At 42.4% G+C, this 26,587-nt stretch overlaps 1 protein-coding gene across 4 annotated transcripts in view; it reads right to left on the bottom strand.

The window, feature by feature from the left end:
- IL10RB (interleukin 10 receptor subunit beta) overlaps positions 1 to 26,587 on the bottom strand; it is a 177,767-nt gene that overhangs the window by 107,961 nt on the left and 43,219 nt on the right. For all 4 annotated transcript variants that reach the window (XR_011194613.1, XR_011194612.1, XM_069202455.1 and 1 more), the window contains exon 2: positions 15,772 to 15,892. Coding sequence is in view for 2 of the 4 variants with exons in the window: in XM_069202455.1 (XP_069058556.1) it covers positions 15,772 to 15,892 (121 nt within the window). In the remaining 2 variants the exon portion in view is untranslated. The remainder of the gene's footprint in view (positions 1 to 15,771; positions 15,893 to 26,587) is intronic.

The raw sequence follows: 26,587 nt of genomic DNA, 5'->3' as shown, positions 1-26,587 counted from the left end.
ACAAACCTGGTCCAGTGGCAGAGGGGCGTGTTCGTACTGGTTAAGCTGGTGCTACGCCAACTAAACCTCAAATATCCACTCATCTATCCAGCAAAATTGTGAATAGTCCATGAGGATACAGCGCAATTCATGTCAACAGCGCAGGAGGCCTGGTCCTGGCTGGAACATCAGGCCGTCTCCGCCCCAGGCACAAACAAACATTGAACTGAGGAAGGTGTCCTTCCATAAGCGGAAGGCCGGATGCAGCGCACCCTCGCTGATGAATGAACAAACGAAGGCAGTCCAGGAAAAACAGTGATGGAGGCCAAAAACTGCAGGAACATTTTAGCAACAAGTGGAGGGCGCTGGTGTCGCAGAAAGGACAGTGGACAGAAATGGACCAGGGCATGGAAGGCAAAATCTGCCAGTGGTGGCCCCCATGACAGTGGAACACTTGGACTGAGGGCGGATGATCGGCTTTGCCACCTATGGGGAGGATATACGTAAGACTACGGTAAGAGAGCCTCGCTGGGCATGGGAGGAGACAGAACCTTTTTTTTCTGAATGTGGAAACTGAGAGACATGAAATGGAGGCCTAGAGGCTACCATAAGGGATCTAGGGGGATACAGATCCTTCTTAGAAAATCTCTGCCATTCCATGTGACCCGCACGTGGACCGATACCCGTGAGTGCTATGTGGCGCTACTGGGGGGAAACAGGATGGTGAACATGTTCTTATGATCAATGTATGTGCCCCACTTACAGACTGATGCACTCCATAAGTTTGGCAAGGTTCCATTAGAAGCTCCACTGTGCTTACAATAGTGGGAGGTGATTTTATTTTCACACTCAACACCCAGCTAGACAGAATGAGCAAAAGGCCAGAATGTGAATTGATTCAAGGAAAATTGAAGGAGTTTACACAGGCAATGGGGTGTGTGATGTCTGGAGAGCACTTCTCCGACACGAGATGGGCTAATCCTATTACTCGAATGCACATGGTATGCATTCCAGGCTCGACTACTTTTTCACTCCTGACTGCTCCCTGCATAGGTTCACTGAGGCATAATATTTAGCTAGGGGAATAAGCGACCACTCACCATTGAGTTACTCTGACCATAGCCTGACAGAAGGGTAGAGAGGCCGGAGGACGGAGACTTGGTGCTTGTTAAATAAACAGGAAGTCCAACGACTAGATAAAGCCACTGAACTTTATTTCAAGGAAAACAAGGAAACAGTGCAAAGCCCAGTCACGCTATGGGAAGCATGCAAAGCCACAATAAGAGGAGTGATCGTCACAGGGGACAGGAGTGACAGACAAGGAAGGATGACCGACTTGGATAGTGAACTGATGCAGCTAGAGAAGGACTATGCAGCCTGGGATTATGAAACAGGAAACAGAGCCGGAAGACTACTAGCGTAGCAAGGAAAGGGAAGGAATGTTCATGCGCAAACTCCAGGGGCAGCTTGGGGGAACAGTGAGAGATAGCGTGCTCATAACAGAAACCTTTGAGGGTTATTTCAAAGCATTTTACAGCACGAAGTTGCAGGCTGCTAGGGAGGAGATAATACACTTTGTCAAAGAATGTCCAGAGAGATATCTGAGCCCTCAACATCTGAGGGACCTTTAAACAGACATCTAGGTGGAGGAGGTGTCTAAGCCCATGCGACTGATGCAGGAGGGAAAGACTACCGGCTCAAATGGCCTGCCAACAGAATTGTTTTGAAAGCTGGTCAACAGAACGTCAGTGCCTCATGCTGCCTACTTGGTTGCTTTCCAAGAGGAGGAACGAGGAACGGAGGATATGCGAACAGCAACAGTCGTCCTAATTCCAAAGGCAGGGAAACTATGCAATCAATGGGAATCCTACCAACCGATTTCTCTGCTCAATACCGATGTTGAGATTGTGGTAAAGGTCCTCGCAATGCGTCTATGGGCAAAAAAAAACTGTGCAACCAGACCAAGCAGGGTTCATGGCCGAAAGATCAACCTGGCTGAACCTGAGGATGCTACATAACAATCGGGCAGGGGCGGAATCTTCGAATGAGGATCAAATCATTGCCTCACTTGATGCCATTAGAATTTTGGAAATTAGATTTTGTAAAGAACATACAACCATGGGCATCTAAGCGCAGGTGAATGGCAAGTCAGCTTAAGGGAAAGAAATGTCACTAAATCACACCCAATAAAGGAAGCCACCACGGACTATGAAGACGAAAATAGCCAGGTTTTAGTCTTCCTAGAAAAGGGTAAGTAGGAGTCCTACTAGGCCTTTGACTCTGTCGAATGGCTGTACCTCTTGTAAGCCCTAGCCAAGATGGGCTTCGGTCCATAGTGCATCAAGTGGGTGAGACTGCTATGATATATTGAAAGCTAGGGTGACAGTGAACAGACACATCTCCCAAGAATTTCCACTGCAGAGAGGCCCAAGACAGGGATGCCCAAACACTGGCTGCATGGGTGCGGATTGATGCAGAAGTCTGGTGGTGGCCGGGAGGCACTGGGTGAGAAAAGTATACATCATTATATGCAGATGCTATTCTGCTGTGCTTAACAAGACTGAAACAGACACTATCCAGATTGTAGGATATCATATTCATCCTTGTTAAGCACACTGCAGTCACCTTAAATTGGGAGAAGTCCCTGCTGTTTCCATTAGGTTCCTGGACACAGGACAGGGATCTACCCCTACCCTCAAAAATAGACCATATAAGATCCCGGATGCGCTATTTACGAAAATAGATACCCTAGTACGAACACTCCTCAGGCGTTGTACAACCCCGCATTACCTAAAAGTTCTCCAGAGGTCCAAACACAATGGAGGCATTGCCTAACCATGTATCCGGAAATATGAGGCAGCACAGGTAGGAGGGGTCAACATGTGACAATACCAGACACTTCTAGTAAATCTGGGCTGTATTGTGACGAAGAGGGACATCAGCCAGAAGTGGGGTAGAGAGACTCCCCCATGCATTGTGACTGAGAGGTAGACATGGACCACTGCACGATTGTGGAACAGGAGGTATATAAGGGATGAGGATGACAATCGAAGTTCAAACAAATCTGGGGCAACTGGGGCCAGGGACCCACATGAATAGCTGAAAGTGGCCCAATTAGTTGGGGGGGGGGGGGAATACTGTGGAGTGGCTGATAGGACCACAGCTGGAATATACGTATGGTTAAGTTTCTGCAATACAGGTACCTCTTTGGTAGATGGAAGTATGTGGTCAGGGGAGGGATTAGGGAACATGGGGTACCAAGAAGCACTAAGTTAATGCATAATGTGTTTGTTATGTATAAAATCAATAAACATTTAAAAAATGAATCTCTCAATGAGGCGCACAGGAAGTAAAATGAATGGGTGAAACAGATTGAGGGTAAGGATTTTAAAGCTTTAAACCACCTTTCAGATGCTGTGAAACTCGGAGGGAAGTGCCCAGCAGCCCTCAGATAACATCTGTCTGATGCCAGGGAAATTGATTTGAAACTGCTTTGTCTAACAGTGAATAAATGGGTGTTGAAAGGGACAACTTGATTAGGCATGAGAAGTATAGCTGCAAGCATAATGGATGCAGGAGTTTCTAGCAGAATGGCTAAAACCCTAATATAAAGGCCTACATTAGTTATTATGGCTCTTAGGCAAGTCACATGCCAAAGATAATCCGGTCTCTTGGTCAATTTCACAAAGAGAATGGAGGGAAGTATCCATTCTTCACTGCCATGGTGGTCATGTGCTTTAGGAGTCACAAAGGGGCACATACGATGAGGAATCTCAGATGAGGGACCCAGTGCCAGAAGCCCCTCTATTAGCCATTATGATCTGAGGTGGGAAGGAAAGTGGGAGAAACCAGTGGAGCTAGAGTTGGTAGTTGGAAAATAAACCCAAAGGCCATCTTCAGAGGAAATAAACTAACACTTAATTGGGTTTGTGCATGAGACTGTAAGCAATGGCAGAATACAAACTAATGCCTATCCAGCTTCATACCGCAGCCCATTGAATTGTGGAGAGAGCATAATTAACAAGTGTTATGATCTAATGGCCAACAGAGCAAATAGATCCTATCTCCTAACCAGAGTGGACATTAAACGAAATGGTAAGACAGCCACAACTGGTGTAGGAGTGTAGAAGAAGCAAGGTGATGCATGCGTCATATGGAATGATTGCAGAAAATTCAAGTTGGTACCAGATGACAAGGGCAGAACCTCAGAAGGGAATAGTCAAGGCACCTGTGACCACTTCTCCATTTGGTAGGGAGGGCGACTACCCTGAGACAAACCACGTACTGGAGTTTGTGTTACTTCCAGAGCTGTAACTTCCAAATTCAGACTACCATAGAAATGTGGCGCAGACCATGCCCTCCAAAGGACTGGATGGCAAGTTAAGAGTGGCTCTGGAGTAAGGTTTGCAATAAAGCAAGCACTCTGGCCTTCAGTCCAGAGCCAGCAGAGGTAAGTAGTGTCTCAACAGCATAGAAGTTTCCTGATGCAGCTGACCATGTGTCACCATTAGCAGACCACTTGTGCTTAAAGAAAATGAACCAGCTTTTGTGTCTGCTCTACCGGCAGGGCAGAATGTCCAGATGTTCCGACTGACCTATCTGGCTGATCAAGCCAAACCTTGGCACTGCCAGTACCATTTAAGTCAGAAAGAATCAACATTTTTGTTGCATTTGAGCTCCCCTCTCTCCATCAAGCAACACATCTGTACTGGTTGGAGTAGACCAAGCTGTCAGATGGCCTACATCAGTACCACTGAGGAGCACTGCTGCTCTTGAAGACACTAGAACACACCAAACAGGGGCTGCCTGTTCAACCACAATGAAGCATGGGTCATATATAACAATAAGAAGCAAAGCCGCAAGTGGTATAACGTTAAACATTTGCTTCGACAATTGTCAAAAGATTACCTACATTCATACCACAACAGAATGATTGCAAAGAATAAATTAAAGCACTGCCAACATTAATGAGCAACGTTTTTATAGAAAAAAAATATTTATTGTTAATGCAAAACGTTAAGGTGGTCAGTGCTTCTTTAAGAACATTGTGAAATAAATTACAGAGGTGCAAACGTATGTATCAACAAATATGGTACACACCTGGCTTTAAAATAGTCTATCCTCTCCACTTAATGAATTAAAACTGTTCACAGGTGACAACTGATTTTCCACCCTAAGGACACTGGGATCATCATCAACTCAAAACAGTGTAGTGGAGTCAGAAGGCACCAATTTACCTACACAACAGTCAATATATATATATAAACAAAAAAAAAAGGACAAGTGAGTAGTAATGAAATAATAGGTGGTGGAGGAAACGACTTAAAATAGTAAGTGTGTCAGCTAGGCTCCACTTAGAACATTTATTTAGGCTGCATTCCCCAGAAAGCTAGTTTTTGACAGAGGACCAAATTTCACCTCTGCTTACATGAGAACCAGGAAGAAGGAAGCCGGTATCACCTAACATTACGCCAGAGTGCATCACTTCTAGACTGTTTGAATAAGACTGAAGAATATGATGGTGAACTCTAGACAAGACCCTCAAGAGAAACTGGGATATCTTTGTGCCATATGTCTAGTCACCTACATGGAGATGCCATGAAAAAGTGTGGGATTAAGCCTTTTCAACTTATTTGTGACCATCTTGTACTATGTTTCCTTAATCTTCTTTCAGGAGCACGATTCCTTAGGAGCGGCATGCCTCTGTGATGCTCACCAGCACTGACTCCGTAATACATATAATTATCCAGGCTTGGAGCAACATTAGATGCAGATATACATATCTTAGGGCATCAGTATTCTGCCTTACCTGCATACTCCAAAACTTTAAGGTGAACATATTTCAAAACTAACTCCACAGTGATTATGCTCTGTTGTCAGTCTATACAGGGAGTGCAGAATTATTAGGCAAGTTGTATTTTTGAGGATTAATTTTATTATTGAACAACAACCATGTTCTCAATGAACCCAAAAAACTCATTAATATCAAAGCTGAATATTTTTGGAAGTAGTTTTTAGTTTGTTTTTAGTTTTAGCTATGTTAGGGGGATATCTGTGTGTGCAGGTGACTATTACTGTGCATAATTATTAGGCAACTTAACAAAAAATATATATATACCCATTTCAATTATTTATTATTACCAGTGAAACCAATATAACATCTCAACATTCACAAATATACATTTCTGACATTCAAAAACAAAACAAAAACAAATCAGTGACCAATATAGCCACCTTTCTTTGCAAGGACACTCAAAAGCCTGCCATCCATGGATTCTGTCAGTGTTTTGATCTGTTCACCATCAACATTGCGTGCAGCAGCAACCACAGCCTCCCAGACACTGTTCAGAGAGGTGTACTGTTTTCCCTCCTTGTAAATCTCACATTTGATGATGGACCACAGGTTCTCAATGGGGTTCAGATCAGGTGAACAAGGAGGCCATGTCATTAGATTTCCTTCTTTTATACCCTTTCTTGCCAGCCACGCTGTGGAGTACTTGGACGCGTGTGATGGAGCATTGTCCTGCATGAAAATCATGTTTTTCTTGAAGGATGCAGACTTCTTCCTGTACCACTGCTTGAAGAAGGTGTCTTCCAGGAACTGGCAGTAGGACTGGGAGTTGAGCTTGAGTCCATCCTCAACCCGAAAAGGCCCCACAAGCTCATCTTTGATGATACCAGCCCAAACCAGTACTCCACCTCCACCTTGCTGGCGTCTGAGTCGGACTGGAGCTCTCTGCCCTTTACCAATCCAGCCACGGGCCCATCCATCTGGCCCATCAAGACTCACTCTCATTTCATCAGTCCATAAAACCTTAGAAAAATCAGTCTTGAGATATTTATTGGCCCAGTCTTGACATTTCAGCTTGTGTGTCTTGTTCAGTGGTGGTTGTCTTTCAGCCTTTCTTACCTTGGCCATGTCTCTGAGTATTGCACACCTTGTGCTTTTGGGCACTCCAGTGATGTTGCAGCTCTGAAATATGGCCAAACTGGTGGCAAGTGGCATCGTGGCAGCTGCACGCTTGACTTTTCTCAGTTCATGGGCAGTTATTTTGAGCCTTGGTTTTTCCACACGCTTCTTGCGACCCTGTTGACTATTTTGAATGAAACGCTTGATTGTTCGATGATCACGCTTCAGAAGCTTTGCAATTTTAAGAGTGCTGCATCCCTCTGCAAGATATCTCACTATTTTTGACTTTTCGGAGCCTGTCAAGTCCTTCTTTTGACCCATTTTGCCAAAGGAAAGGAAGTTGCCTAATAATTATGCACACCTGATATAGGGTGTTGATGTCATTAGACCACACCCCTTCTCATTACAGAGATGCACATCACCTAATATGCTTAATTGGTAGTAGGCTTTCGAGCCTATACAGCTTGGAGTAAGACAACATGCATAAAGAGGATGATGTGGTCAAAATACTCATTTGCCTAATAATTCTGCACTCCCTGTATTGTGTGGCCTGTCTACAACAACATAAATAAAGGTTCCTCTTAAGCCTCAGGTTTGCTCAAAGTGCATAATGGCGTATATCCAAATGACCTTTATTAACTTGACTGGCTTTTGAGCAGTAGTGAAAAAGGTTAACAGATATTTCCAAAAATCCAGATACTGTTCTCGTTCAAATACAAAACAAATGTCTATAGCGTCATACTTATACAGGTACCAACCATATCAACAAGAGATGGTGGCCATGCCTTAAGGCACTGAGCATTCCACATTATTCAGGAGGGATACCACAAAGGCAAAAGTCTATAACAAAAGCAAGACCTTTCAGCAATCTGAAAACTGGGAGCTTCACCTAGCTGCTCCATAAACAATTTTCTTTTTGCTGGACAATGTCGACAACTATTTTCCTGAATCTTTCTCCCTAGTTTTTAATTATTCTTCTGGTTTGCTTATTCTACTATGAGATCATTCCCAAAGCCATATGTGATCTGATCCACCCCCCCCCCACACTCACACACACACGGTTCATTTTAAAGCTTTGCCCATGGCACACAAGCCAAACAAAAATTTGTTGGCTTGAAGGTAATCCAATCTGCTTTTTCCCCGTATGCTTTTGTATTCTTTTTTCGGCTTCTGTAAGTATGAAGGTCTTTAGATCTGCAGGTGCCACATGGGCAACTGGTTATATCTCAAGATAATTCACATAACCTAAACAGGGCAAGGTGCAAGAGGGATGTGTCTAAATACTTAATTTCCTGATATGTTCTGTATCCTCTATAGTAAAATAAATCTGACAGCATGTTTAATGTGCAGGGGGAAAAAAAGAATAGCCATTATGCCTCTAGGTTGAGCATTCCAGGTGTCACTTATGTTTAGTTGGTCAAATAGTTATTGAAGAGAAGCAAATGCTGTAACTAAAGGTCTTGAGGTCTTGTTGTGGTCTTGACAATGTCTAAATCAGGGACAACTACAAAACTGAAGACCACCAGCTATATCATATGCATGTTTTTTGTATTTCTATACCGAAACCTAGCTAAAAACAAAGGAGGGGTGAACAGGGCCAATGGCTATGATAAAGCTGTATACCAGGCATCTTTTGTCTTCTCACAATGCATTCCTTGAGGATGAAATCGGTGACTGTGGTACATCCAAGTGACTTGACATTGGGTAAAAGCTGGACTTCAAATCTGTGTGGGTTTATGTTGTTGAGCCGGTTTGGTTTAGTTGCTGCTTGTTGTTCTTGGCACAAATTCTGTTTTGGTGGGGCTAACCTTCAGCTAAGTGCTGTCAAGGTAGTTCCACAATTTATTCATCAAACCCTAATACAATCTACATTTCCTATGTTGTGTTCATATGAGCAAAGTAGCAGAATCAGGCTACAGTGAAAGGCACCTACCACACCCATAGACCATCCACCTTTGTGGTTTACTACTTTGTGAAAAGGAACAGGATTCTCCAAACTCAAACACAACATCAATGACCTCACAAAGATCAAAGTATGTGTAAGAGGAGGACCACTCAAGCTCCCTGCCTTTATTATTCAAATGAGTTGCTGTAGCATCTCCACCATTTTATGCCTCCTATACGAACATGACATTGTTATCTCTTAAGTATTTTGTGCTCTTTATTTTTACCTTTAATTTATTCAAAACTATGGGGCCCTGCTCAAACGTCACCATACTGGCTAAGGTTGGGCTCGATTTTTATTTGGAATACCCCTGTTCCTTCGGATCATCTGTTGTCCTAGTGACAGTTCTTCCTTCTCCAGGCGATATAGTTCAGTATGCAACCCAGGAGTTATATTGCTGTTTTGCTCAATCTTCCTGTTTTCATGTTAAATTGTTTTTGGAATTCTGGAAGGGAGTTCATTTTCTACAAGTGCTCTCATTTCTGTTTCTGTTCCCACAACTACCTTCCCAGGCACCACCACCATCACTCCAGGCAGTACTTGTCCTCCTCTCGGGGGAAAGAGGAGATCCTTATTCAATACCTGTCTGCCACTGTCCTCGGAGAAGGGATGTACAATACAACCCCTAACCCGTCGTTATCAAGCAGTCTCACCTGCTTCAGTGTCAGCTGGGCCGTCTCTAACTTGGCACCAAGCCCTGCCCACTGTGGGCCTGCCTCTGGACTCAATCTACACTCCTGTGGCACTCTGCAATCCTGCTACATCATGCGCTCGCATTGAATACTTAATGCTGCTCCCGCCGGGCGTCTGATTACCTGGGGGCCATTTCTTTGGTGATGCAGCAATGGAGCAGGTCTTCTCAGGTGGCCATATTGGCCCCTCTGCATCATGTCAGATTCCTAATGCTAACTCTGTTATTACACATCTCCTTCTGTTTAGTTTTACACTGGTGATAGCCAAGGAGATCATGGGCAGATACAAGGGCTGCTCCATTGTGTTTGCTCTCGTTGGCACACATCAGAGCTCCACTCCCCCTCCTCTTGTCTACTGTTTTATTCTACTACTTTGTTGCTCCTTTTTCTTCTGATGTAGGTTTCCCTGTTTCACGGTCCAGAGGCAGACAAGAATGCTAAACCTACAGAGGAGCCCTCGCTGCACTTACTTGCTATGATTTCTAACTCTGCTCTGTTGAATATTTGTCGATTACGAGGTTGGGCAATATGTAAAAGGGTTGTCCCTAAACAACATACTGTTGCAGCCACAGTTGGAAATCACCTGAAAGGGATGTTAGCACTGAGTTTCTTCAGACTAAGGTAAATAACGTGCAACAGGTCACAAACCTAAATGTAATATTAGAACAAAGGTCTAGAAGCAAAAGGATTAGAGGTTTGAATGTAGGTAAATAAACATACTTTAGATTGTATGTTGTCCAACCACAAACCATTGCTAAACCCGTGGCTATTGGGGAGGCAGGAGACACTGATACTGCAATAGAGACTACAGACAAGAGCCCTACTAGACATACCATACAGGGTATTAACAAACACACACTAGACTCAGCCAGAATATTGTGGGGGGCTTACGAACTCACAGTACATCAGAAGTGTACAAGCACCTTGTATGAGGAGAGGAAACTATCAGCTGAAAATACTGACTCGGGAACGTGTTCTCAGAACAGAGGCAACAAGCCCAATGAGCTAGAGAGGACTACATGAGACCTGGGAAAAATGTGAGAGCAGGAAGAAGCTCGGGATGGGCAAGGCCAGTTTGACTAAAAGCACAACACAAAGCAACAATACAAAATCATAGATAAGGCACCATTTAGCATGGCAGCAACTAGGAAAAAAGGGGGCAAAAAAGGTGCGGCAATGTGAGATGAGATGGCCCACTGGTTAACAACTCAGAAAGTGATCAACAAGAGATTCAAGGAATTGTACACCAAATTATACAGCCAGCATGTGGAGGCAGATAAGATCTCAATCAATACCACACTAGATGAGGCCAGGTTGCCTAAAAAGGAGGCAAACCTGAAAGATAAACTCAATGTACCCTTAGATACTGATGCCATGAAATGGGCTATTTAGCTGTTGGGTGGGTGGGGCAAAACGTCAGGGAATGTCAACTTATCTGACAAATTTTACAAGGAATATGCATAAATATTGGTCCCTGCCACTAGATATGTACAACGGCATTCGGGGCAGGAAGGCTCCCTGACACGCTGGAGGAGGCAATGTTGGTGGTCCTTCATAAGGCAGGCAGGGGCAAGCCCAACTGTGAGTCCTACAGACAGCTATCAAGGATAGACAGTAAGATGAAGCACCTAGCAGAGGCAACAGGAAACTGATAACTGAGAACCATTCCGGGGCCAAAACACTACTATGAACATAAGAGAGGCCTCCTTCCTGCAAGACCATGTGGAAAAAAAAAAAACACACACAAACATATGTACACCAACTCGTCCCAGTGCTGAAAAGGCCTTGGACATGGTAGTAGTGCTATGCTTAGAGCACTTAAGTAATACAGGCTAAGTAAAACGTTCCTTTGATTGGGGTTATTTCTCTTTAGTCACTTCTCGAGTGAAAAGTGATAAACAGATCTCTTAAGAGTAGCTGCAAAAACAAGACTGAGGTGTGCCCTGTTTCCACTGGTCTGCGTACTGGTGAGTGAACCACTGGCATAAATAGATCTAGGCACAGAAGAAAGAGAATACTGATGAAAAACATCCACCATGGCAGGTCATTATATAGTGATGACATATTACTATCAATTAGACATATAGCCAAAGATGAAATGAAATAGAAAACCTGCAAGGAGAGGTGGGATTGCTATCTGGCTTCAAGTTAAACGTAACTAACTTCATAATGTACCCTCTCCTACTGTTCATCCCAGGAGACCTCAATAGCTTGCCACTAACACTGCATTTGACACCATCCACATATTTAGGCATACGTCGTGGGGGCCCAGAAGCAGTGTAGGAGAACAATGTGGAGGCACTGCTAAAAGCATTAAAAGTGAGTGCAGAAAAGTGGCTGCAATACCCAACACCATCAATGAGGCGCTTAGCTAGTAACCAATACAAATTCCAAGGTCATGCTCCCAGAGGCTGACTCGCTGATGCACTGGCAGGAGTGATCAGTACATAAGATACATGAGATCTGGAGACTGATGACTCCAGATGTCAGAGCATGCTAACAATTAGCTCTTAAATGTAGTGCCCTAGTTAGGGAATTTGCCCTAGACCCAACGAGCACGAGCACGCTACTTTGTTTGATAATTCACCTTGACTCAGGGGTGTGGAATTCCTATAGTCCACAGGACATATTGTTAGGGGTCAAGGACAACACGTTGCGACAAGTAGGCCCAAACTCCTGCAGCACCAACCCTTTGTCTGCCAGTTTATAAGGAAGGGTACTGTCTGTAGTTGAGGCAATATTTGCAACCATTTGTTAATGCTGTTCGAACGTGTATTTATGGTTCAATAATGCAAAGCCTTTTTTATTAGGGTGAGCACTCTAAATATATGTTGTAAGGTCACACTGCACTACTGTCAGTGGCTCCAGTAAAAACAAAATGTTTTCCCACGTTTCAAAAGTTTAATATGAGGTTACACATAATGCTCCCAGAATGCTCTCTGATTATATGTTTGCAGATGCTGATAAGCAAGATTGATGATTATTTGCTTTCAAAATAAAATGGTCAGAAGAAAAATGCAAGTAGGAAACAAAAAAACGTTTTTTCTAAAATACTGTGAAAGTGAAGGTACTATTTCTTCGAAGCATCATTTACTAAAATGCGCTGATGCATGCTAGCATTTAAAAAAATATTCATAATGGAAAATAAGTGTAACCATTTTCAACAAGATTACGGGAAACATGAAAATAAACAAGCACTGGCAAAGCCAACGGTTATAACATTTGTTGTCATTCTTTTGGTTGTGTCAATGTGTGTCTTGTTTGACATGGCTTTTGTAAGACTTTATTGTTGTGGGAGCTGCCAGGCCCTCACCATTGTAACAAACATTGGCAAAAAAAGTTTAAAAAAAAAAAAAACATTTAAAAAGAAGTTTTGGGGCCTCAAAAAACACATATTGCCACAGTGGTTTCTGACACTGAACAAAACTACTTTGTCTGCCAATATGCTTACCTGTGGAAGAGCAAAATAGTATCCCTCACAGTAAAGCCAGCCGATAGATGGATATAGAGAGAAATAGAATTTTAATTAAAAAGAAATGTCTTGGAGAACGCAAGACCTAATTAGGGGTCCAGTTTTTAAAGAAAGTCTCAAAGTGCGTCCATGGTATATGTCTTTGCATTAGTGGCTTTCATGAATTCACAAGAATTTACAGAAATAGACCAGGAAAACATACTTCTAGAAAATATTTGTGAACTGTAGTTTAGCATGAGCAAATATGCATGTGTAGATTTGCTCATGCGAAAATCTGTTGAGCTTGCAAGTTCACTTTTTTTCCCTCAACCCTGGATAAACTTCTATTTCTGCTCTGGTCACAAGTACATTTTCAACTTTTCTCAGTATGGGAAAAGATTTGACAAGAGCTGGTGAAAATCCTTAAAAGATGCAAGTTAGAAGATTTGTTCAGACTCAAAGGCATTCCAGCCCTGGAACTATTACTTACCACTTCCTCCAGCCCCAGTGTGTAGATCTGTGGAAAGGTGGCAAAATAAGGAAATTGTTACAGCAGGGCTTGAAATTGCTAGTATTCAAGCCCTACTATAGTATTAGCCCTGGCATAGTCAGAGAGGCTATTATCAGAGCTCTTACATAATGAGATTGCTGCCATAATTTGTCGCTGCACTACATGGCACCAAAGGGACACATAGATTTTTTACAGGACAAGTAGTTTTAAGGAGCAACCTGTCCCATTGACAAGTAGATATTTTATTAAATCCCACACCCCAGTTGACTGCCTTACCACTGCTACCTAAGAAGGCGGTGATGCCAATGCACATGCTTTGCCAGTGCTTATTTATTGGTTAATGACTAACACTACAGTACTACAAAAGGGGCATAAATGTCTATTGTAGTTGTTACTGTGGCACATCACCCTGTGCCCACTGCTGTCTAAATTTATGATGGTTGACAACAACAGAAGGAAAACCAGTGACTAGAAGCCATATGAAAAATTGATGGGATTTGAAGCCAGTTTCATCACATTTACAATAATCACAATAGTTTAGAAAGGTTATCTGGCCTTTCCAAAATAAACAGAGACCCACATGATCAACCATGTGTTACTGGGTTTAGGGGAGTGTTGTAAATTAGTGTCCCTACTATTTAGGGCCTGCCAACATGTGGAGAACAAAAGATTAGATCAACTGATGGAACCCTGAAATAAGGATGGAGGGAGAGAATTAAGAACACAGGATTGGTTGAAAATATTTGCAAATTCCCAAAAGGTCACTAGAAACGCCAGGTTCAAACTATACATGGCTCCTCCACTAATGTACAGAATTAATCCAGAATATAGTGCCAACTGCCGTAAATGTACACTAAAACGTCGGCACCAACATACACATGAGATGGGAGCGGGGTTGAGACAAAAATTAAACACCCTAACAGCCATCACACTACAAAAAAGTTAACAGCCTCTGTTTGCTGGGGCTGGCTAATATAACCGTACAATGTTGATGAATGCTACACAAGAGGATAATTGAGCTACAATGGGAAAGACAAGTGGCACAAGGATTTAATTCCTGGGAGGCAGATTTGATTAGATGGATGAGAAGAAAATTGCAATATCAAAGAGGGGAAGTGAATTGAGTGATGGTATAGAAAGCAATATTGACGAAATGCAAACACCATGGGTGTGAGTCAACTGACGCAAGCCAATGGGCTGCTACGGAGAAGAATTAAGCTCCCTTACTGAGAACCAAAACCCAAGGTGAAGTGAATAATGGTAATAATAACTGTAAAGGTGGACATTTATTGAGAAAACAATTACAAAATTGTGTAAATCATTATGGAAAGGTGCAATGTGCTGGGATTTCCACTGGAGGGTAAGATAGCTGTTATGATAATTTAATGTTTATAGAAACCGAACATCAATGAAAGGATTTTTTTTTCACTGGCAAGCTAATAACAAAATAGGTAATGTCAGGCACATAAAATGAACTCTTACATCTAAGCAACTAAATAGGTGTGTACTGGGCTATACCCACTTGAGTTTCAAATTATCTTCAATGTTTAATTTAGCAAACATTAGAAGAGAGTAAGGAATGTTTTTTTGTGCCAACTATGTACTTTTACATCTCAAAAGAGCGCATCCCTTTAATAAATGAACTTCATAAACCCACGAAACATGGACTGCAGTCCCGGTGTGTCCCTTCTGTATAGTTACCTATGTTTATGACTGTGTGTACCGCACACAAGCACCAAAGTTGCAAGTGACCAAAACCTGTGATAAACTTCATTTGAGGGGACATTGAGTTTATCTACGTCACAGAAGGACTGTGCTATGAAAGTAGAAGCACTATCAACAATCCTTACAAAAACTTAAATTGAAGTAATAATGTTACAACAACACTCAGAACAAATGTCAAAATTCACCATGTAAGGCACCTATTCAATCTTAACTCCCCTGATGCACTCATAATGGACTTACACATGACATCGCCTATAGCATCACAAATCACATAATTCAAAATATCAGGGATGACATCACACATAAAATGACCTATGATATTATTGATGAAAACATTGAAGACCTCATCAAAGACCATGTTGACTTCCTAGAGAGGAAACCAGGTCACATCAGACCCCAACTGCCCATTACATTTAGTAAATGTGTAAAAGACCACAATTTGAGTCGCTTAAGTAGTAACTGTGTTAGCCCAACCCACCACTGAATTGGCCTTCAGTGTAAAATCAATCCTCACAATAGGCACCGTTACTCAGTTGTCTAAGTAAACCTCATACTCACGTGTACTTTGTTGAGTAAGTCAGATTTCCTCCGTGATAAACTGGTGGGTCCCACTGTAGCACGTGTCTAAAATTTACAGAATTCATTCGGACATTTTGCGGTGGTGGCACTTTGGCGAGTACTGTGGAATGATGATAAATATGTTTCAAATATTGCTCAGTGAATTATTTTGTATGCAACTAGTGATACTTCAGAAATAAGATTATCCAACTAAATAATACAGATACCAGCCCTGGTGAAGATATATTGCAAAATAACAAAATGCAGAGCATAAGTAAGTTAACTTTCATGTGAGCATAGCATAAAACTAGATCTAGTGTTATTTAACAAAGAATGACGTAAGTAGCATTGGGTGTATTATCTCTTTATAATCTATTTATGTAACTCACTTTTGGCTAGGAGTGCATTCACTTTCATTAGTGAGGGTGAATGTTGTAATCATAACTAAGCGCACCACATTCAAGTCAAGTCGAGAATATCTTTATTCGGCCAATGAATATGACCATAAAAGCGCAATTAAAATCCAAATTACATCTATACATCAAATATTAGAACAATTAAAAAGAAACCATCACCAAAACCATCTAATAACCAGGTAAAGTGTGTACTTTAGCAGGTAAAGTTTAAATGTCAAAGATTTCGACACATATCATCCAATAATTAGTTAAAGTGCATAAGGTCTTCCCAGGGTAACAGTAGCAACAATATAACTAAGAGCAGCAGTGCAAATTTCGGTAGAAGAAAGACAGTGCAGGTGAATCGACCCATCTTTATAAGATGTAAGATGTTTTGTTGGAAGGATTGGATGCCAAAAGCGCATTCGGAAGAAGTAGTATAGCATGCAAAAGAGCATAAAGTGCGGAGTGGATTGGGCAGTAACTGCATCACAGGGGCAACACGGGAGAGATGTGCCAAGAGCCTACTGTGAGGAAACCCACTAAAAAAAGGGATTGTATCAAGTCTTAGCCTTGTAAGATAAAATCTATGCTCCGGGTTAGTTATCCAGGCTAAATATGGTTCCATACCTGCAGTTGTAAATATTTGCATATACTTGAGTACTGATGGCATATCCAGGATGCTTGGAAGTCAGGTCTCCTCTCTAGAGGACTCCTAAGCCTCTTTAAGTGTAGTTTTGGATTTGGAACCAATACTTTCTGGACTATTAAATAAGTGACTATCACTCAGGCTGTAAATAGTGTTTTTTTATATATGCCAGCCATGGGACAGCAGACATATAATCCAGGCTTAACCAATCTACTAACACCTGTGTTGAGAATTTTGCATTTTGAGTACGCCAGATCTTTGAACAGAGAGAAGAGGGGCTAGGCTAAGTTGGTCCTCTATAAAATGTAGTTGTATTTCTATATTTGCAATAAAACTCACAGTAGCTCTAGTAATAGCCATAATCCTGCACATAAAACAGTTTTCTGCTGCCTGGAATTTCCCTGATGCAGCACAACCCCTAACTCCAGCACCTTAGGTGCACACTGCTAAGCGTTTACTTTTATAAAGCTGGACCATCTCCTGTACCGGCTTTTGGCAAATCTAAAAATAGCATCACCGGCTGCCCTCATTTTTTATGCTCTATGAATCAAAACCTATCCCATCACCTGTCTGCATCCAATAAAATACCTAGATAATTAAACGTAGATACTTTAATAATAGGTCTCCCTCCTATAAAAATGTTTTTGATTTAGTGATTTTGGGGCCATATGACATGATAAAAGACTTTTGTTGACTCACCTTAAGTTTAAGACCAGACTTGAACTCATTAAAAGCATTTAAAATAATTTCTAGGCAATTTGCTATGCACGCTAAAAGAACTGCTTTATCTGTGTACAGCAAAACTGGGACTGCCTGGATGCCAATTCTGGGGACAGTTTTTCTACATGTAGGCGGTTTCTAGGGAATTTATGTAAAACAAAAAGAGGAACACAGCCCTGCCTAGCCCCTCTAGCCACTCTTATCGGTGCTATACAATCACCAGTTCGTGAGTAACGCACCTTAGCGGAGATGTTCCAGTGTAGACAATAAGATCTAAAAGTGGGGTTTCGATACCAGCCTGTTTGATCAAATCTCACCTTTCCCTATCCACAAGGTCAAATGCACATCAGAGGCCCATAAAGGCCATATGCAGAATTCCTTACCTGGCCTTGACATATTTACCCAGGGTAAGTGTGAAATTTAGGGGCTGCTCTGCAGTCCCTAGTCCTGGTCAGAAATTGTATTGAACTGGACTAAAAAAGGAGTTAGCCTCTTCCCAGGACTCTAATTTACCCAAAATAACAAGGCCTAGAACCTTCACTGCTGAATTGATCAGCGAGACTGAACAATAACATGCAGGAGAGTTCTGGTTGCTTTTTCACCGCCCTCACCAAAAAACTATCAGTGGTCGTGCACAGGTGTTTTCTTGAGGATCTGTGCTGCTCACTGCATTTACCTTTCTTTTACCCATGCTGGCACCAATTAAGATAAAAAGAGAAAAAAACATTTAACTCACACAGTTTAATCCAGGAAAAGCGGGCAGTCGGTGTAGCCTCAGCCAGTCAATAGCAGTAAGGGCGACAGGGTCAAGGCCAAAAAAAGCAATAGGATGGGCTTGGCCTCTGTCAGGCTAACATGGGCCCGTCTTACCCATTTTTTGCCCGGGCGCATCAGGGGCCCATCCACTGAGAATGGAAAGCGGGGGGAACAAAGTCCCACCCCAGCCCATTGTGGCCCAAACACAAAGTCAAAAAGTTTTAGCTGTGCGGTCTCTTCCTTCATTCCGCACTGCCAGGAAGTGGCCACTCTTTTGAAGCTCATCAGGGGCCCGCCCTCTAAGAAAGGGTGGGGGACTGTGCAAAGCAAATATTCATAAATCAAAACACTTATGGTTTTCATAACTTGTTGATAGGCTGATCAAGTACACAAACAAAATGCATGCATGCCTGCAAGGTGTTCACCCATGGGCTCCTGGACCAAAACAATTAAAGGTCGATGTTTTTTTTCAAGAGCATAGGCTCCACAAACAGCAGTAGTCAAGAGCCCTGGGACAGCACAGTGATTGAAGGAGTCACCTTACAAATGCTTATGCTTGGAACTTCTTTCTTTACGTTATTAAATATTGATACTAGTTAAATCTGAAGAGGTCCCCTCCTACCTCATGGCGATGGGTCAACCTTCATTCAATTGTTACCAAATGTATTTAATTATTCATTACCAGAATAAGTAGCAGTGCAGAGGAGGCGGTCTACAAGGCCCTTGGCTGCCTATGGAAGCTCAACAAGACGGGGGCCCATGGATGGAGGCCGGGGATAATACCCTGAATTGACTATTGGAAAATATTATCCCTGCTGCTGCTCTAAAGGGGACGGGCGTGGGGTTACCCCTCTAGCCAATGTCCTTGCATAGACAATTCTTGATGATATGCACTGTATTGTGCTTGTTGCGTTGCCCCGTGAGTTTTTTGTCATACAAAACCACATAAAAAGAATTTTAAAAATGTTTCTTTCAACTTGACTTTTCTTAGATCTCTTCTTCTGCGAGGGCTGTTTGGCATGATGTTTGCTTTGTTTTTGATGCATCACTGCTATATTAAAACAGTATTAAACGTTATACATAATTATTGGTTCTCCATGCACGTGTAAATATGTCAGCTTTTCAGGGTTGACTATGTTAAGAAATTGAGGGATTGTCTAGCTTTGGTCACAATTATTCTAGAGTGGATTTTCACTGAGAAAAGATGATCCAGGGGTGCCTCAAATATAATGTTCTGCATTAATGGCTCGGGAGCAGATAAAACCTTCATCCACAGGCACTTGTTCAACGTAACACAATTTATCAAGAGGCTGGTTCACGATCTGCCACAGGTACGGCTCCTACAGCCTCCGAGTGGGAAACCGCAGTAGTTGTGCATTGTGGCTGGAAACATGAGCGGCATCTGTGTGGCAGCCTGGACGGCCTAAACCTTGATGGTGAAGGTACTGTCTGCACACAGCCCGCTGGCAGGTGTTACTGATGCCCCCCTGAGCTGCTGGCATGGCTAGCAGGAGCAAACACTGACTCTGTCAGAAAGAATGACTGCCCAGTGGTGTGCAGCTTTCTCGCACGGCATGAGTAATGTTATCATCCCTTCTCTTTTTTTGTGAAGCATCTTTTTATTTATTTTCAGCACAAAACAACAAAACGCAGGGCATTCATCGGGTATAGGAAGGAGGCATATTTCATAAACAGATATTCCGTAGCGCTGTCTGCAGGAAACAAAGGATATCTAGTGATACATCCATTATTGCCTCCCCTCAGCCCGTGAAGCGTTGGTGCCATCCCCGCCCTGCCTCCATCTAGCGGCCATTCTGCCCGTGATAGGCACTTCAGCCACTCCGTATCTTTTCAGGCTCCCCCTGCTTTGGTTCATCACTTCCTCCACCTGTTGACACTAATACATGTCCTTCTCCCAGCCGAGAATTCCCCGGTGGGCAGGGGTGGTATCCCATGTCCGTGCCGCATTTCTTTTTGCCACTCCAGCCCCCATCTCCAACCACAATTTTGAGTATTTGAGACAGCTGCCCTCCCCGTGAGCTCCCTTCTCAGCAGCATTATTCAGCCGGGCGCGTAGGCACTGTGTTCTCTCTCTGCAACTGGGTTCTATGGGAGGGATTGACTACGGGAAAGTCTTTGGTCCTCTTAATGGCACAGGAATACTACCCCGATTCTCACCACACTGTCAGCAGGTTAAATGGACAAAACCAGCTGTTTTTTTCTGCCATCTAGGTTTCAAATTCACAGCAAAACTGTAACAAACCCCCCTTTAAAGAAGAAAAATCCTCTGTTAATAGACTGGAAATGTGGATCCCCCTCACTCCCACACACATCTGCAAAGATCTGAAAGCAGAGCTCGAAACCCCCAAGTGTGAGGTTTCACGTCCTTCTGCCCCCCTTGGGCTGATTATTTAGGGCTTGTGCAGCTGGACCCCCACCAACCCATGCCCCCACCTGCCTGCGCAAGAGGGTGGACACAGGACTTTACACTGAATCTGCAGGGGGAGTATGCAACAGACCGGGTATCCCACAGGCTGCACAGTGTGAAAGGAACCAGGCTGGGTTGTCACCGGTCTCCGCTTCTGTTCACTGTGTCACTGGAACCCATAGTGTGTACCTTCTCCAAACCTGATGGAGACTTAGGAGTCAATGTGGCTCGTACGACGCATACATTTTTGTTGTATGCCATACACATGTTACGGTACTTCACGGAGGCACATATGGGGTTGGGGCCAACAGTTTCAGCAATGCGGCTGCTTGGTAGGATGTCTAGTCTCACAGTGACCTGAAACAGACTGTGCATTCCCCAATGCAGCAAATGCGAATTTATCTAAATGGGATTCTTCCAAATAGCGATCTACAGTTGTAATTTGACTGTTCGGGTACCTACGGGTCAAAGGTTACCCAAAAGAAGTGGACATTGCGGCAGGCAATATACAACCGGCATTAAAGGCCCTCTGAGACACCAACTCCTTTTGGCGAGAAGCCTGCATTATTCATGGCGGGCACGACTGCTGCAGCTAAAATGGCAGCCCCAGCCCGCGCTGCTAGACTGCTGTATTTTTATCATCCCATTATTACCCTGACCTCCACTGTTACAGAACAAGACTCGATGTTACCTTGATAACTGGACTATGAATGAAGCTCTGGCTGATGTAGGCTGGTACTGCACACACTCCACCTGCCACCAGAGGAGGGGGATCTGGGAGCCCCAGACTTCGAGCTTTGTTAATTGGCAGCCCATGTGCAGTGGGTCCCCTTCTGCTGAAATTATAACAAAAATTATAGCAATTTAGAGGGAACTGGGAAGTAGGACAGTGACGGAGTCCTCTTGTGGCACAGGGGAATAGGTTGGAAGGCGCCCGGATTGATGCTGGCATAGGTGTTTAAAGTGAGAGGTTAGGACGGCTAAGTACACCACCTTCCCAGCTCTCTGGTGCCTATTACAACTACCAGTTACGTCAGCTCCACAGTATGTCTTTTACCATAACGGTGGGGAAACTTTTGAAAACAGAGTATTGAAATTCTTTCATGATATCCTAAATCGTGGTGACCCAACAGGCCACCAAATCCCACATGGTCCTATCACAATACCAATACTCACCAAAGGTGTAAAGGTAACGATTTTGAACTACCCACTGATGTTTTTAATTCCTTTTTTTTTTTTTTTTACCTTATGGGATGGTAAAACGTTAGGCTCTTTACTACACAAGGCATTGCGAGAATTACATAAAACGTCTTTTGGGGACTGTTAAAAATCGGGTCTCTAGTTGGCAGAGGTATTTTGTCCAACTAGGGACCACAATCATAGTCAGGGCAAGTCACAATACAATCCAAATTATCCTGTGCCCACCCCCTGGTAGCTTGGCACTGAGCAGTCAGGCTTAACCTAGAAGGTAATGTGTAAAGTATTTGTGCAATGATCATACTGTAACACAGTGAAAACACCACAAAATTACACCACACAGGTTTAGAAAAATAGATAAATATTGATCTGAATAAAGTAATTCCAAAACGACAAAAAACCAATAAGCACATGTTGAAATATCACCTTTTAAAGGTTTAAACCCTTAGAAATGCACAGTTGTTTCTTTGTTAAACACAGTATCTGGGATGCGTAAAAAATAACGATGCACAGAAACCGCAGAGGAGGAGTTGCATGGAAAAATAAGGTGTTGCGTTGGATATTCCAGTGCAGCACAGATGAAGTGTTTCTTTCCATGTTGCAAGGGTTTGCATTGTTTTTCGACTCTCAGTATTGGTTTCTCACTGCGATGAGGGGGATATTTTGATGCCCAGGAACAATATGTTGAAAATCCTTGACATGCTGGAAGACGAAGCAGGCGTTGCGTCGAACCTGTAGGCAATGCAATGAATTTTCCGTCACAAGGTAGACGCGGCGTCAAATTTCCATTCAGGAAGTTGGTGCAGAGTCTTTCTGGTTGGCTGTGCGGCGAGTTCTCAGCCATGATGCAAACTCTGCGTCGATTTCTGCAGGCATCGCGTTGATTTTCAATGCACAAGGAGTTTCTTGTAGAGGTGAAGTCTTTGTTGGCCCTGAGTCTTCAGAAACAAGAGGCAAGCTCAATCCAAGCCCCTGGAGAGCACTTCAGGAGAAAGGCAGAATTCTTCCAGCAGAACCAGAGGGAAGTAGGGCAGCAATCCTTCTCAGCAAAGCAGTCCAGATGAGTCCTTTGGGCAGCTAGGCAGTTCCTCTGACAGAGTGCAGGTATAGGTCCATAAGTGTCTGAGTTGGTGGGGTCAGGGACACAGTTTATATATCCAAAAATGCCTTTGAAGTGGGAACGACTTCAAAGAGGGGTTTTGAAGGGCATAAGTTCCCCTAACCTATGTTACCATGTTGAAGAGAGATAGCATATGCACTTTAGCACTGGTTAGCAGCGGTAAAGTGTGCAGAGTCCTCAAACCAGCAAAAACAGTGTCAGAAAAGTGGAAGGAGACAGGCAAAAAAGTTGGGGGATGTCCACCCCAAGGCTGTCAGGTCTAACAGGGACTGTGAAGTAAAATAGCTATCATTAATACACTGATTGTATTTAACTAGAAGCTTACAACCTTTCCCCCAAGGTCTTCCAGAAACACTAAGGGCCAGATGTATCAAGCAGTTTTGCCCATTCTGTGTCTACGGGAAAATGTGTTCGTGCATATGGCCCTAAGATTCAAACGTCTGCAATACAATTATGTGCGCAGTACATATCTTATATGAACTAGTTGAGGAAAGTGTACCAAATACTACTACCTCCTGCCATGTCTGGGGGAGATGAAGAGCTAGTTATTGCGCATCATTCCCATGTGGCCTCTCTTGCATCACTGCCTCAGTGCAGACTCTCTTCAGAGTAAAAACAATTGCTATCAAAGGCCACAAAATCATCTGAACAGAATTTTGTCTTTTGAAAGAAGGGGTTGAGTTTCACACTTTACAATAATTTAGGTCATAAAACTGAGCTACATCTTACATAAACATAATACAGTCACTTCTGGAGGTAGCTGATTGATTTCTCAGTCCAGTACATTTCCTTATTGTCCAAAAATGCGCCCATCAGTGTAATTTGTGTACAGATTAGGCAGGAAAAACCCAGTGAGCTCCATCTACTTTACCTCCCGTGGACCATACCAAAAACGTACAATGAGCTTAGAGTCAACTGCTTCCCATTGCTTATCTTTCTTGCCATTCTCATTTCCTTGCCATCTTTTCTTTTCTTGTGTATGTCCCTTCAACAGAGAAAAGCTGCTTTGTTATCCTTTTGATTAGATGACTTGTATCCTTTCAGTGTTCAAATTTAGTGAACTACTGTTTAATGTTTCTTTCAGCACTTCACAAGAAAGCCTGTGGTTTCTCCCCCCTCTCCCTTGTGCGCTGCCTCCTCCCTCAAATACTGCCCCTTACTCTGCGTACTGTATGTTACTCCCTTCTATTGCACCCAAACAGGTTTGAATTTATCACTTTCTGGAGGAGTGAGATGGGTCTTTTGCAATAAAGCGATATCCAGTTTGTTGTAGCCATTAAAAGTCAATATCTTCTTACATTTAAAAAAAAATGGGTCAATCCATGTAGGTGTAGGGAAACAATATACCGGTTGCGGCTGAGTAGATTGCATGAGATAAGATGAGAAGTTGGGAACGGTAAATAATAGGGAGATATAAATGGATGTACACTTAATATAATGCTAATACCAATATGAAATTAATTCTGAACAACTAAAATCAACGTCAAAAATAGATACGGTGTAGAGCTTATACTATAACAGAGAAATATATATAAAAATAGTGATCAAAATTAGGTACAACAGAGAGTGTTCAGACTAAGTAGTACAAACTTTGAACTTTTTAAACTTTTAACTGGGGTAGAGCATGTAAGGAGATTTGGAAGGGAAGGAGTACAAGACCATAAGCCTAGTAAAGAAACAATATAAACATCCGTCTTATAAACAAATACAACAAACTTGTATACTTCGTAGAAGAATATGGCAAGCCAATTACATTCAAATCTTATACTTAAGTCTTTAGCAAAGTAACAATAAATTGTATGTCAAATGTAATAATAGCAAAACATGAAAAAAATGTGCGTCAGAAAAAGGAGACGGAAATGACACAGAACAGAAGAAGATTAAATTAAAGAGGAACATGAAGAGAAGAAGAATGACAATTTAATCCAATGAAGAAAAACGACATTATATTATATATATATATATATATATATATATATATATATATAAAAAAAAGATAACAAGAACCTGATCAGGGCCTCAATGGTGATTTCCATTCATCTCTTTGTTGTGAACCTTTCCTAGTTTTAAATTTACTACCAGAGGATCATTTATGAGATACAGTTTCCCATCCACCAATATCATGCAATTCTGGAGAGAGACCATTGCTCAAATCCTGAGGTATTGCAGAGGGTGTAGTCTTATGTTCCGTCCCGAGTCATCTGCCTCTAAATCATCCAGAAAGCATTCTAAATTGTGAGGGTCAAAATATTCCCTAGTCTGTCCTTGATACGTTACGATCATAGTTGCACGTTCCAAACAACCATATTTGATGTACCATTTCCTTAACCTAGGATGTAAAGCCAAAAATGGTTTTCTCTTGAGATTGGTGAGAGCGGAAAAAGACAGCAGTGATCATTACCTATGTACCGTCATAATTGTATGGACCATGTTTCATTGCTGCCAATATAATTTGATGAGTCTGCTAATGACGAAGGCAACAAGCCAGAATATGATGAGGGTCAGAGGTACAAGCCGAGATCCTTGAGTGCATGCAGTGCACACGTTTGAATTTGTGGAGAGAAAGTAAACTTTGGCAGGCTGGGAATGAGATTAGTGAAAAAGTGCATCAGACCGTCTTTTTGCAACTGTTCTGGAAGACCAATAATTCTAATGTTGTCCCTTCTACTGAGATCTTCCAAATCAATAGTTTTTCGTTGGAGGTACCATATGTCATGAACATGCTTGGGTAGTTTATTAAGTCGTAATTCGACCTTAGTTAAGCGGCCTTCTACCAATTACATACTTGAAAATAATTGAGAAACTTCACCCCTAAGAGATTGTATTTCTTGAGTGTTTGCGGATACTGCATTGTTAAGCGAAGATATTGAATTTTTAAAGGCCCAAAAGTTAGGTATCCATTGCTGACGCAGGAATATCTTGCGCGGCTGCAACATTGGGACACAGAGCTTTATTAGGTGGAGCTGCTGTTACAGACTCACTATTTGACAGATGTCTGATATGCTTAAATATCGACAAAGATATAATTGCCCTCTAGTAAAATACAGATCTGCCTCACTTATACTGGATCCATGCCAGAATACGGCCTATCAGAGAAATGGAGCACATATAATGCATTAAAGAGACTCATTGGAGCAGTATGTTTCTTCACCAACTTAGAACTAAGAAACACAGTATCTTTAGATAAGCTTCTCTCAACTTAAAGCATCATTCCACCATTTCTCCACGTTATGCAGATAAACAATTCCATGCAGTTGTAGTAAATTAAGTACCAGTACAAGTCATATATGAGCAGTAGTCCCTAGTTAAAGAGACCCATTGAAGCAACAAGCATCTTTACCAATTTGATGAATGGGAAAGGCGAACTCCAGATAAGTTTTCCTCCCTTTAAGGCAAGATTCCACCATTCCTCCACATTATACAAGCAAACAATTCCATTCAGCTTTAGTGTATCGGATATCAGCAGTAGTCATTTATGAGCAATAACCACAAGATCCAGTTTTAGACTTTTCCTGAAGATTGACAAAAGGAAAAAGGAGAAAATTGAGGGA

Source organism: Pleurodeles waltl, chromosome 8, assembly GCF_031143425.1.
Source record: "Pleurodeles waltl isolate 20211129_DDA chromosome 8, aPleWal1.hap1.20221129, whole genome shotgun sequence".
NCBI classification, from domain to species: domain Eukaryota; kingdom Metazoa; phylum Chordata; class Amphibia; order Caudata; family Salamandridae; genus Pleurodeles; species Pleurodeles waltl.
The sequence above is the reverse complement of the archived record's forward strand: the minus strand, read 5'-3'. Positions and strand labels throughout refer to the sequence as shown.